We start from the raw sequence: 14,122 nt of genomic DNA, 5'->3' as shown, positions 1-14,122 counted from the left end.
GGACATTGAACTGGTAGTGGTTGACCCGGGGACCCTGGAAAACCGCAAACCTGAGGAATTCCCTGTGGTCTGGATGAATCGGGACATGATAGTAAGGGTCCCTCAGGTCTATTGTGACCAACACCCAATTTGTCCTATGAGGGGGATTGCCGACTTAACCGACTCTATCCTGAATCAACTGTACTTTACCACTTGGTTCAAGGGTTTTAAGTTTATTATAACCCTGCTTTCCTGAGGGTTTTACAATTATGAAGAGGCGAGAGTAGTGGCCTCTGCCTATCTCCTGTCGATTTGCCCGCTGGTCTTCCATTCTGGTCCCGGACATGCTCCAAGCCGCCTAGCAATTGACACCCAACGGGAGCAGTCACGCACAGCGTGGAACTGGGGAGATTACCTTGCAGAAGTGTCTATGTCTGACAGCAAGGATTTTTGGAGGTACGCCTGCAAGGACGTCACTCTTAGGCATTGAGGGGGAGGACTCTCAAACCTCAATCTCAGTCCATCGTGAAAGGTGCGAATAACCCATTGGTTTGAGGTTATGGATTGCAACAATCTATGAAATTCAAGGGTTGGCCCCTGACCGGAGAATCGTGAATTCTGGGAGGACTGGTCACGGGGAGGGAGACGAAAAAATCGTGTCCTAGGTTTCCGGTAGAGACTTCTTTTCATCAGTTGCTTTCTCTAGGATATCATCCAGAGCTGGGCCACATAATTTCCCTGAAAGAGAAACGTTTAGATGTTTGACAAAGTCTCCTCCCCCAGCTTTCAGCCACAGAGTTCCCCTGGCTGAGTTGGAGAGGTAAATGCATGACCCGTGACCTGCGATTGTAGGCTGGTCTCCCATTCGGGTCCCGGCCCAGGCTCAAGCTGCTTAGCAGTCGCTACCTGACGAACCTAGAAGGGCCGGTTGGCACAGCAGATTTTGCTGCTACCCGGACGGACTTAGCGGAAGCATCCGCTAGGAACCCTGTCACTTTTGTAATAGGGAAAGAGAGTCAAGGGTTTCTTCCCTGGAGGTCCCCTGAGTGAGGTGATCCTACGGCGTACGCCACCAGCAGACAGGGACCCGGCTACACACGTAGAGGCTATAATGGCCTTAAGCAGGGTTGTGGAGGCATCCCAGGATTTCCTGAGCAAGCTTGCCATTGAGAGTTGAACTTAAATGGAAGAGCCGCTCTCCTGCACGCCCACTTTAGGGACTTCCCATAAGGAGCCATCTCCGTCCAAGGGAAAAACCGATTCCTCAATTCTGAGGTGACACCAAGTCTCTCTCGGGAGGGGCCCATTACCAGCTGTGAAGGCTTCAGCCCCTCCAAACATCTCATCTTGTATAGAGAATTCCACTTCCTCCTCCCGTACTAACTAATCTGGTCTCTCATTCCCGTCCCGGCCCAGCCTCAAGCTGCTTAGCGGCCGCGACGAATGTAGTCACGCTCAGCCTAGAATGGCCGGAGGCACCTTCAGAAGAGAGATAGTATTCCCAGATCTGAGGGTGGAAGTGGAACCCTCATTTTCCCAAGCATCCTCTGAGCTAGAGGTATCAAATTCACCCGAGTCAATCAGATTCCACAGGTGCCGATTTCCTCCTAGCAGGAGGGGGCTGTGGCTGGGAAAATGTCGTCATAGAAGATTGGACTTCTTGTCCGATGAGAGTTTTTATACTGTCCAGTAGGGAGGGCTGCTCTGTACGTAATACATTGTCCGTGCAGGGCTGACAAAGCTACTCCTATATGAAGAGGGAGGCCTGGAACCACACCTGGTTTATTCTTTTTAGGGTCAGAGGCCTTGTCTCCCTACAAGAGAAAGAGAAGGCATACTAAGCCACCTCCGAGACTACTCTGGACAGAAAGGGGGGAACCCATTACAGTAGGAGGGTGACGCTGTGCTCCACAGTAGCAGGCAGTAAGGGTTTGTCGCCGTCCATGGTCAGTCTGCCACAGTCACTGTACAGATAATGGCCTTACCTGGACGCACCCAGACCAGGATTAGAATAATCAGGTGAGGGTCATTTCAATCACCCCTCCCCACAGCTGAATTCCCCAGCTGCTCAGTGGCTGCCCCTGCACATTCAGCGGTGCTTCATTCTGGTCCTGGCCCGCCTCAAGCTGCTTAGCGGCTGCCTGACTAGAGCAGCCACGCTCAGCCCAGAAGGGCCGGTGGCTGGCGCCCCGGACCACGCGTGCGTTCCCGCCTGGCACGCAGGTGGAAGGCAAACCGGAAGTTCGGCGCCAGTCCCAACGCCACCTCCGGTGTGCACGTGCGTGCCCGGATCGCATGCCGCATGGGGAGGAGGACCCCGGCCGCACAGCACCGCCCCGCTTTACCCTGCTGAGGGGGCGCAGGAGGGGCGGGCAAGGGTCCCGAGTACCACCAAAGTGGAGACGGGAGCAGCCTTCCTACCGAGGAGAGCAGAGCCCCCAACCGTTGACTGGTTACAGGTATCTGATGTTGTAGTGCCTCCGGCCACCGGCCACGGCAGCACTATCAGGACCCCTTCATGCCCCATAGGGGACAGGAAAAACACTGGAGATAGCAGGAAGGGGAGGGTTATTTAACCTCTTTTGCATTTCCTGTCCCCCATTAGGGCAGGGAGACATCCTCCGATATGGCTGTCGTGGAAGGTGACTAGAGAAACAAGTGGTTTTGTACTAAATTGGTTTTATTACCTAGTGTCAAAATTGGTGCTGGGTCACATGGAGTGCGTTGTTAAAAGGAAAGAATGGAAGAAAGATTGCAGGCTTGAGAAAGGGGGAGGTCCCCCGAAACATTGCCGCAGGTATCTTTCCATCATCATCGGTCAGTGTCTCTGCTCTCCTGCTCAATTTATGGAAGGACCTGCCTGTAAGCCAGAAGCTTGCTCAAGCCCGTACCGCAGTCCAGATTATGTTACTCATATACATAACCAAAATATATATACACACACTGTGTCATTTTCTGTTTTGTATGGCTGATTAATCCCTTCACCTTGGGATCTTCAGTTTTCATTTTTGCAACCCTTCTTCCATAACTTCATTATTTTTCAGAAAATATGGCCATGTGAGGGCTTGATCTTTTGTGGGATGAGTTGAACTTTTGAAAGACACCATTAGTTTTAACATATCGTGTTATGGAAAGCGGGAATAAAATTCCAAGTGCGGTGAAATTGCAAAAAAAAGTACAATTTCACAACTCCTTTTTTTTTTCTTACCATGTTCACTAAATGCTAAAACTGACTTGCCATTATGATTTTCCAGGTCATTACAAGTTCGTAGATACCAAACATGTATAGGTTCTGCTTTATGGTGTAAAAAAAATTTAAATCAAGCGCTTATTTTTTGCACGCTGAGCTGATGTTTTATTGATACCATTTTGGGATAGATACAATTGTTCTGATCGCCTGTTATTAAATTTTATTGCAATGTTGCGGGACCCAAAAAAAGTATAGTATTTTTCGGACTATAAAACGCACTTTTCCCCTAAAAAAAACTGTAAGACGCAGTGTCACCTCACCTGAGGAAGGGACCCTGCCCAGGAGCACGCTGTATCGCCCACGGCGCCTCAGCATCACCGCACCTCTGCCGCCGCCACACCACTGCTGCAACCCCCCCTGGATACCAGGCCGCGGCGTCGCCACATTTCTGGCATCCAAAGGAAGGGACTCCCCACAGCCCACATTGAACATCAGCATCGCCGCACCGCTGACACCGGACCCTGGTACTGCAGCATTGCCACACTTCTCTTATCCTGAGGAAGGGACCATGCCGCCTGTGACCCTGCTGTACCACTGCCAGCCCTCAAGTAAGGTACCTTAAATTCGGAAAATAAGACGGACCCCTATCTTATAAAAAAATCTTTTTTTCTGCTATTTTCCACTCCAAACTTGGGGGTGCGTCTTATGGTCCAGTGCGTCTTATCTAGTCCAAAAAATACGGTAATTCTGGCGGTTTCATACTTTTTCTCTTTACGCCGTTTACTAATTGGATTAATTCTTTTTATAATTCGATAGATCGGGCATTTCTGAATTGTGGTGATACCAAATATGTGTATTTTTGTATTCATTTATTTTTGTTACACTTTGTATGGGGTAAAAGAAGGGTGATTTGAACTAGAATGCCAGCCACTGGGGGTGCTCATAACAGACCAGCAAAGCAATCATAAGGATCTCCTGTAAACCCACCAGTTTTCAGGTCAACCCATTGGCGCCCTGCGACCATGTGTTAGTGGCACATGACAGCTGATCAGACCTTTTTCAAATATAATACTTTGTTTACGGCTATATTTCCAGCAATTTTCTACTGAATAGTCATCACATACAAAAAAAAAAATCTGCTATTATGGGGCATACTTGAATGTTCTCACCTTCCTCATGGCTTCAAAAAACTGCTGAACTAAAGCAAGGTCCTTTGTGAAAAGCTGAGGCATCCGGCTAGATAGAAATAAAGAAGAGCAAAAATTCAATGTAATGAACGTTCAGAATCTGCAAAATTTATCAGACAGGATTGCCGCAGTAAACATACCCTGAAAGTTTGCCGACAGCTGAATAAGCCATGGAAAGCAACTTTGGATCCTTGATGGAATTAGGAAATAAAATTTGTTAAAACATATTTCCACCTCAAAAAGACATGAATAAAGAAATATCAGACACAGTGTTACCCGCTAGTGCTAGTATAACAAATATCCAATAATGCTATTATTTAGTATTTTAATGAAAATAAAATATCTTCCCTTAATAATTTTGGTCTTTTTAGAATGATCAGAAAAATTAGGGTTCTTTTGTTCATTTCTTCGGCATGTACCTTTACGCTACACGATTCAACAATATGGTATAGCATGAAAAGAAATGGATATATGCAAATTTTCTCTTAAAAAACCCTGAAACTAAGCACAAGCATAGTGAGTAACGTATTTAAGACTAGAAAATTAAAATGAAAAAAATATGATAAAATTCCAAAATTTAAAATAACATAAACATGGATTTTCTTCCCCCATAGCCAAAATGTTGCCATTTGCCCTTGTAAGCCAGCATCCCCCTATCTACATCCATTTGGCAGACTTGATCCAATAGTGAATAATGCAATGTTTTTTGGTAACAGGAAATGAACAGAATTCTGCATTTGCTTTCATGTCGCCAAAGAATTAGATTATCAGCAGCCGAAGATACAGATTTCAGCTGTGGTTCAAAAGCGGTGTCTAAGCTAGTATTTTATTTTACTCATAATATCTGACTGGATCCGAGATTTAAAGAAATATAGAATCCTTACCTCTTTGTATTCATTAATCAGTTTTGTAAGCCCATTCAATAGCATAGGACCTAAAGGCTTCATTTTAGCATCCGGGCAACTGTCAAAAAGCAAAATAAATGTTAATTACTTCAGAGATACTGAGGCATTTGGTAATTAGGATTTTTTTTTTTTTAAAGCAAATTTGTGTCAACCCTCCTAAGCCATTTATATGGGCATGTGAGTAAAATGATACCTTGATATCTGCAATCCGATTTCTTTTCCAAGACAGATACATATTTTTCTTCTTAATTAAAAGAGATGTTAAGAGCTATGGGCCGGACATGTCTTCCTGAAAATCAGCATCCAAAGCCTATTTTACATGAAATGGGGCAGTGTGAGACATGTAACAACTGACAGCCTGTTCTCCTAATCTGTACGTCTCACACTGGTAAGGACCCCCACCATTTAAAATAAGCCCTGGAGGCACACTCTTGATCTGAACAGCTCATTCACATATGAAGAAAAATGTGCATTTCTCTGAATTAAGACATCGGATCACAGATATCAAGGAATCATTTGCCTAGTGTTCATGGCACTTTCTGTTTCTATTACATGATTTAGACTGGATTTTACCTTACCTTGCAGTGTCGAAGGGAAGGGCAGCAGTAAAAAGAAGCATACCTTTGGCCTTGCCACCTTCCCGTTTTCAATAGACACATGCAATTATGTTTGGAAATGACTGGAGATTTTGGGTGACTCTGCTGTTTAAAGACGCCTATGCAAATTAGATAAAATATTACTAAACCTGACCATTTTGGTGGCCTCCCAATTTCCCCAAAAAATGACGTTTGGGAAAAGAAGAATCCAGCCTGTTGAATTTGGACACTGCCCAGAAGTCTGGCAGTAGCTCTCTGATAGCGAACACTGGATCACTTGCCTGAACTGAGCCTTCCTACGCTTGTGAGCGCCGGGAAAAAGATTTCCACAGAATGATTATTTGTCTGACATCTATCCATTGTGTATTGGGGGTCTTCAACTAGAGCAAGGCAAACCAAAGACTAATGATGGAAGTCACCTGGCCGTTTGAACCCAAACACAGGTCTCAGCGATTATGCTGCTGTTTTGAATGCAGAATACTTGGTGGTGTAAATTCAGATGATCCAGTGACATGCATTGGGATCGTGATAAATGCAGGGACGTGAGTGTAGAGTAATTTTTTTTTTCTTTTTTGTCAAACTTACCAAGTACTGATGAGCGAACGTGGTCAGATAAGGTGTTATCTGAGCACGCTCAGGTGCTAACAGAGTATCTTGGGCGTGCTCGAAAAATATGTTCTAGTCGCTGCAGCTGCAAGTCTCATGGCAGTTTGTTAGGCAATCCCTGCATGTGTTCCGGCTGTCGAAGAGACATGCAGGCGCGGGGACTAGAACAGATTTTTCAAATACCCTGAGAACACACTTAGCCACTGAGCATGCTCAGATAGCACCTTATCTGAGTATGTTCGCTCATCACTAATACCAAGCAATCTGTCACTCGTTCTTCATAACAATAAAAGTATTCACAGTTATTCCTGGTACTTACACTCCACAGATATGGTGCACAAATTGCAGTGACAGCAATCTTAACTTTGCATTGGTGTTTCCACCAAAAAGCCCATCATAGACAACCTGCAATAATGTAGCACAAATAAGACATGGTACTGACGCATCAGGAATGCAGCAAGATGAGACTACAGAACACACTAATCTATACAAAAGGAACATATGTCATTTGCAAAGATTGCAGGAAAAACAAATTACCTGTATATTAGCAGGAAATAACTCAGCTGCCAATCTTGATCTCAGGAGATGGGGGACAATTTTTAGTTTAACACGAGTACTGACGGGATCTCTCTTTAGTTCAGGCTTTAATAAATTTCCCTGAAAATAATAAGAATATTAATAATAATAACAAGTGTTATTTTAATTACCTTAACAATAACTACTTCCCGACCTAAGACTCACTGTTACATCATATGTCGGGTGCTTGTCTTTGATGCAGACTCAGGAACTGAGCATACATCATTGCCAGCGGATGAAGAGGGTGTGTAGCACAGCAATCAATTGCCCACGCTAGTTAAGTCCTCAAATGCCGCTGTCACTCTCTAACAGCAGTATTTAATCCCTTCATGACATTTGATATACCAATACATCATAGTTGGGTATGGGTGATCGACTTATAGGAACAGCATGTAGATCACGCATGGCAAAGAAGCTGTGCCAGCACCATCGCCACCAGGAGCTCAGCTTACCTGACAGCAGAGCCCTGGCTGTTCTACCCCCTAATTGCTGCGATAGATATTGAACTCAACATACAGGAGGCTAGGAGAGGGAGGGGGCTCCCTCTCCCATCCAATCAGCAACCCCACTATGTAATCGCAAAGGCCTGGTAGTCATCATGGCAACCCAACATCCTGGTCTGCCAGCGATGGTGGCCAGCTTAGACCATGCCAGGAGCATGGGCTAAGAGGCTTCTGTTAATGTAATACTGACAATATACTGTATAATGGATTGCAATGCTGCTGCACATGTATATGTAATATATATGTATATATAATAAAGGTAGCAGATAAAGTCTATTAAATCTGTGGTAGGTCAGCTCACTGGGCTGCACATGGAGGTAGACACAGGTACACTGCGGCTTTCAGAACTTCCTTTGGTTTATTACAGGTTACAGGTAGCATAAACCAAGGGGTAGTAAAGAAAATACAGCCCACTGGGCAAAACAGGAGATCAAAAAATGGTGTGAGCGGGGTTACTCCCGCTCACGGCTGACAGAACAAACATAGTCCTTCTGTGAGTGGGGTTCCTCCCGCTGATGGCTGCCAGAATAAACATGGTTCAGATTCTCTAGTCCATGGAGCACTCTCCTACAGTGCTTCTCCACACGAACACACTGAACAATGAAAGTTCTTTCCTTGAGCCGTTTAAGCCCAGACCTCCTGGACTCAACCACGTGACTGATCACATGACTGTGACCTCATTCAGGTCCTGTCAGCACACAGTGGTGCTAGTGTAGGGAAGGTGACCTGACGGACGGACTGACTGGTCAGGTTTCAAAGAGGTTTGCACTTGTCAGGCAGGATGTCAGTTATGACAGAAGGGAAAACAGCTAGGAAAGTGTAGGTGACGTGCAGTACCTGGAATTGACATTAGAGGGCAGGGAGGAGTGTGAACATAGGACTTGACATCAGCTTAGGGCTAAGAAACCGTTGGTCATGGGGGGCGGAGTTACAGGGAATCGGGAAAGCTATAAATTTGACAGGAGGATTCCAGAAGATTCCAGTCCCCAGGGGGAGCTCAAGTGGCGAGAAGACTGTGACAGTTGCTGCACTGTGAGGAAAACCTAACTAGGGGACTGAGGAGAAAGGAAGTCAAGGGGGGTGGTCCTGACACGAAGTACCGCAGTATAGACGAGGCTCCGGGTGTAGGACACCGTATTTGGAACGACGTATGACCAGTAAAATTACTGTTGGTGTAGAGGCCTACGGCAGCCACAGTGACGGAGCTGTCAGAGCGTCACAGAGTGAAAAGGGACGGTACGTATATATACGTTCCTGTTGAAAGTACGCTGTCTCAATGTGTTCTGTAACCCGAGAGCTGTGAAGAGAATCGCGGTGTGTTGTGGGACCGTCAGGCGGACGGTGAAAGAAAGAACTTGGATCTGTTGCACCCGAAACATGCCTCCATCTTGTGTCTGTACGTCTCTGCGCGGTATACAGAGGGACCACCCCCCAGTCCGGCCCACGACCCTACACTTGGCGTAGTCGGCAGGATCAACGCCGCTAATACAATATCTTCTGCGGCAGGCCTGCCTCTAGGGAATAGAAACGGACTTGGACTGCACTGTTTGGATTATAAACACCTGTGGATTACAAATTACCAACCTGTGGATTACAAATTGGGAGCGCTGTGGCGTATCTGCGTTGCCAGCAGAGGATCCGGGGCGGTACCAGGTTCGGCGCAAGATGGCGGTGCTGCTTCAGCGCAGGGGAGAGGTCCGGGTGTTTGCAGTCGTTCTGGATGGACTGGGACCACCTCCTACGTACCCCTGGGGATAGCGATATGTACCAGGAGGCTGACGCTCCCACATACTGGACCCTGGCAGGTGGGTGGAAAGGCCTGCCGTCGCCCCGCCCAGCAGAGGGAGTGGCACCGAGGAAAAGATTGGCTGCGGCAGTTGGCGCCATTCGATTGCTGCCCACCGGACGGGATGCGACGCTGCGGTTGTCGAGGCATCGGCCGCTTGGAGTGGCGATGGCGGCAGGAGGTCGAGCTTCGCCAGAAGATCTATACCTCGGAGTCACGAGCAGCCAGTCTGATCTCGGGTGGAGGAGCGGAGCCATGGCGGATCCCACGGGAGCAGCCGCCAAAGATACCAGCAGAGAGCCTCTCCGCGGAACCTCTGAGCCTGGAGGCCAGCCCCACCGGACGGTGGAGTGAAGAGCGGAGACTGCAGGAGCAGCCGGGGAAAGATGTGACGGAGACCGCGGCGCCGGGGAATGGGAGAGTTCCCCCAGCTCTACCAGCGGCTCCGCAAGCGGCCCCCACCACTCAGCCGCAGCACGCCGCCTCCTGTGATCCCGAAAGTCTGGCCAAGGAAAACCCCACGTCTATGCGGAGCTGAGTGGGGTCTCCACTCCCAGCCCCGAGCCACCCTGCCCGGTGACGCCACGCCCGGTGTCGCCGGTGCGGAGCCTGTCCCCAGAAGACGCTGTTGCGTTCCCCCTGCAAGTGGCGGCATCCTCCCCGAAACCGGCCATTACTCCGGTTATGCCAGCTCCGGCTGAAGCTCCGGATGCAGTTCACCCTGCGGCCGCGGCTATGCCGGCGTTGGAACTGGATACGGCCTATTTGCCAGGCCCTGTGGCCCAACCTTTGGAAAACCTGACTGCCCCTATCTGCCACCCGGCCTCAACGGCTGCTGGGCCGCCATCATCCGCCGCCTCTGCCCTGTTTTCACCCCCGGCTAAATCCCGCCCACCGGACTCCCAGGCTTACACCAGACCCTCGGTTTGGGTCGCAGAAGTTGTGAAAAAGAAGAAGGCCAGGGAGCAGGAAGTAAGCAACCTGGTCCATGCAAAGGGGGAGGCTGGCATGGCGGCTACACGATCCTTGGGACGGCTCGTGTACACCAATATACCAAAAGGGTACGGGTTTGTTCGAGATAGTGAGACTGGCCAGAAAGTCTACATAAATGTAACTTCTATACGTCATGGCAGGGCCTTGAAGGAAGGGGACTTAGTATCCTCTTACAAGGAATATTGTGCTCGCGGTTACTATGCGGTAGCTGTACTCGCAGAGCCCGAAGAGTGTGGGCCCCCGTAAAAAAAAAAAAAAAAAAAAAGAGGACTTTTAGGACACTCTTCGTACCCCAGGCCCCAGGATCCTCACGGCTGTGGGGTCCCTTGCTACCAGTCACCGGAAAGTGAATTGGACTGTCGGGAGTTCGTTGCACCATTGTGCATGTCATAAGGACAGTTTGTGTGAAAAGGAATTTTTTTTTTTGTTATTTATTTGCTGTTTCTATTTTCTCTTTCTTGCTTGCTCCGTTCTATGTTTTTTTTTAGCAAAGCACACGTTTAGTTGTTTGCCTGACAGAGCGGGGATATGAAGAAGCGAAGGAGTGTCCAGGTCCAAGGAAGGGGGAGAAAATCTGTTATGTTTTATTGTTTCTGTGTGTGATGGTTTTACAGCAATTGTAAAAAAATATATATATATATAAATATATATATATATATATATATATATATATATATATACACTCACTGGCCACTTTATTAGGTACACCTGTCCAACTGTGTGTTAAGACTTAATTTCTAATCAGCCAATCACATGGCGGCAACTCAGTGCATTTAGGCATGTAGACATGGTCAAGACAATCTCCTGCAGTTCAAACCCAGCATCAGTATGGGGAAGAAAGGTGATTTGAGTGCCTTTGAACGTGGCATGATTGTTGGTGCCAGAAGGGCTGGTCTGAGTATTTCAGAAACTGCTGATCTACTGGGATTTTCACTCACAACCATCTCTAGGGTTTACAGAGAATGGTCCGAAAAAGAAAAAAAATCCATTGAGCGGCAGTTCTGTGGCCGGAAATGCCTTGTTGATGCCAGAGGTCAGAGGAGAATGGGCAGACTGGTTCGAGCTGATAGAAAGGCAACAGTGACTCAAATTGCCACCCGTTACAACCAAGGTAGGCAGAAGAGCATCTCTGAACGCACAGTGCGTCGAACTTTGAGGCAGATGGGCTACAGCAGCAGAAGACCACACTGGGTACCACTCCTCTCAGCTAAGAACAGGAAACTGAGGCTACAATTTGCACAAGCTCATCGAAATTGGACAGTAGAAGATTGGAAAAACGTTGCCTGGTCTGATGAGTCTCGATTTCTGCTGCGACATTCGGATGGTAGGGTCAGAATTTGGCGTAAACAACATGAAAGCATGGATCCATCCTGCCTTGTATCAACGGTTCAGGCTGGTGGTGGTGGTGTCATGGTGTGGGGAATTTTTTCTTGGCACTCTTTGGGCCCCTTGGTACCAATTGAGCATCGTTGCAACGCCACAGCCTACCTGAGTATTGTTGCTGACCATGTCCATCCCTTTATGACCACAATGTACCCAACATCTGATGGCTACTTTCAGCAGGATAATGCGCCATGTCATAAAGCTCGAATCATCTCAGATTGGTTTCTTGAACATGACAATGAGTTCACTGTACTCAAATGGCCTCCTCAGTCACCAGATCTCAATCCAATAGAGCATCTTTGGGATGTGGTGGAACGGGAGATTCGCATCAGGGATGTGCAGCCGACAAATCTGCGCCAACTGTGTGATGCCATCATGTCAATATGGTCCAAAATCTCTGAGGAATGCTTCCAGCACCTTGTTGAATCTCTGCCACGAAGAATTGAGGCAGTTCTGAAGGCAAAAGGGGGTCCAACCCGTTACTAGCATGGTGTACCTAATAAAGTGGCCAGTGAGTGTATAAGAAAATGGGGTACTTGTGATATTATAAAGTTGTTCTGCTGTATAATATGCACAAGAAAATGCAACAGGTCCGGGTAAGAGATGATCTGTGTGACCGAAGGAAACATGAGACCGAAGGGGTCTATGAGTTGAGAAGGTCTGGGAGACCGAGGCGCCGACCATGACTGGTAACTAAGAGAAAGGCAAAGAGATGGAAGAGGTGAAACAGACAGTAGTCCCAGGTCAGGTCCCTGACACCACAGACACCCCAGAAAGAAGAGGGCGGGCGCTGACAATGATCTGGTAGGTGTAAGGCCTCAATCATGGCATACTGGATTGTGAAAAGTGGCAGAAGGGGAGAGTAGGGGAAGGTACACGCTGGAGGGAGAGAATCCAGGTGTACCTAGCCCAATTTTGAAAGATGTTGTCATGTGGCGTGCACGCTGGCGAGTGGCAGTAGGCCGCTCGGAGCATGGTGCTCCCAGTTTGTTTCGGCCCCTGCGGGTAGCTGGTTTGGCCCAACAACTGATGGTAGAAGAACAGAATGACGAAGGTAGGGGGCTATGATTGTCGGGGATGACAATAGACGAAGGAAGGGAGAGTGTAGGGAAGGTGACCTGACGGACGGACTGACTGGTCAGGTTTCAAAGGGGTTTGCACTTGTCAGGCAGGATGTCAGTTATGACAGAAGGGAATACAGCTAGGAAAGTGTAGGTGACGTGCAGTACCTGGAATTGACATTAGAGGGCAGGGAGGAGTGTGAACATAGGACTTGAGATCAGTTTAGGGCTAAGAAACCGTTGGTCATGGGGGGCGGAGTTACAGGGAACCGGGAAAGCTATAAATTTGACAGGAGGATTCCAGAAGATTCCAGTCCCCAGGGGGAGCTCAAGTGACGAGAAGACTGTGACAGTTGCTGCACTGTGAGGAAAACCTAACTAGGGGACTGAGGAGAAAGGAAGTCAAGGGGGTGGTCCTGACACGAAGTACCACAGTATAGACGAGGCTCCGGGTGTAGACACCGTATTTGGAACGACGTATGACCAGTAAAATTACTGTTGGTGTACAGGCCTACGGCAGCCACAGTGACGGAGCTGTCAGAGCGTCACAGAGTGAAAAGGGACGGTACGTATATATACGTTCCTGTTGAAAGTACGCTGTCTCAATGTGTTCTGTAACCCGAGAGCTGTGAAGAGAATTGCGGTGTGTTGTCGGACCGTCAGGCGGACAGTGAAAGAAAGAATAAACTTGGACCTGTTGCACCCGAAATGTGCCTCCATCTTGTGTCTGTACGTCACTGCGCGCAGTATACAGAGGGACCACCCCCCAGTCCGGCCCCCGACCCTACACTAGCTCTGTCGGGGGGGGGGGGGGGGGAGATATGGGGGGACATTCTCCCACCCGTTCTATGAATGTCCCCCTAAAAACCAGCCCATAACAAACTTAACCCTCGCAACACTTACTGTGCTGGAGGAAATAACATTTTTTATCACTGATGCCATTAGGCATAGTGAAACGTATCTCCCCTCTATTACATTACCAGTGACTTGTCACAAATTATAGTGTATTGATAGCCATTATTTTAGCCTGGTTTGGTCCTGTGTGTTCTCCAGGATCAGGTGTTAAGAGATATATGTCAGGCTACCACTACATATATATCTGTGGAGATGGTAGGTGTAGTGTCGCCCAGAAAGGAACCCTTTCTCTATCAATTCATTGGGGGACACAGGAACCATGGGTGTATGCTGCTGCAACTAGGAGGCTGACACTATGCACAAAAAAAGATAGCTCCTCCTCTGCAGTATACCCCACTGACTGGCACTATGATAATCAGTGTTAGCTTAGTGTCAGTAGGAGTTGGACACAGGTTTTTCATTAGATCCATATCTACCTCAGTATGCGCCGTTTCTTTTCAGG

At 47.8% G+C, this 14,122-nt stretch overlaps 1 protein-coding gene across 1 annotated transcript in view; it reads right to left on the bottom strand.

The window, feature by feature from the left end:
- Positions 1-14,122, bottom strand: part of ECPAS (Ecm29 proteasome adaptor and scaffold) — a 229,006-nt gene that overhangs the window by 156,326 nt on the left and 58,558 nt on the right. Inside the window, exons 9-13 of the mRNA XM_073549708.1 lie at positions 7,001-7,120; positions 6,783-6,868; positions 5,241-5,319; positions 4,497-4,546; positions 4,339-4,405 (exon numbers count right to left, since the gene is read on the bottom strand). Coding sequence (XP_073405809.1) covers positions 4,339-4,405; positions 4,497-4,546; positions 5,241-5,319; positions 6,783-6,868; positions 7,001-7,120 — 402 coding nt within the window. The remainder of the gene's footprint in view (positions 1-4,338; positions 4,406-4,496; positions 4,547-5,240; positions 5,320-6,782; positions 6,869-7,000; positions 7,121-14,122) is intronic.

The sequence above is a fragment of the Dendrobates tinctorius genome, unplaced genomic scaffold, assembly GCF_039654945.1.
Source record: "Dendrobates tinctorius isolate UK_male_01 unplaced genomic scaffold, ASM3965494v1 ptg000160l, whole genome shotgun sequence".
NCBI lineage: Eukaryota > Metazoa > Chordata > Amphibia > Anura > Dendrobatidae > Dendrobates > Dendrobates tinctorius.
This window is presented reverse-complemented; position numbering and strand designations above follow the sequence as displayed.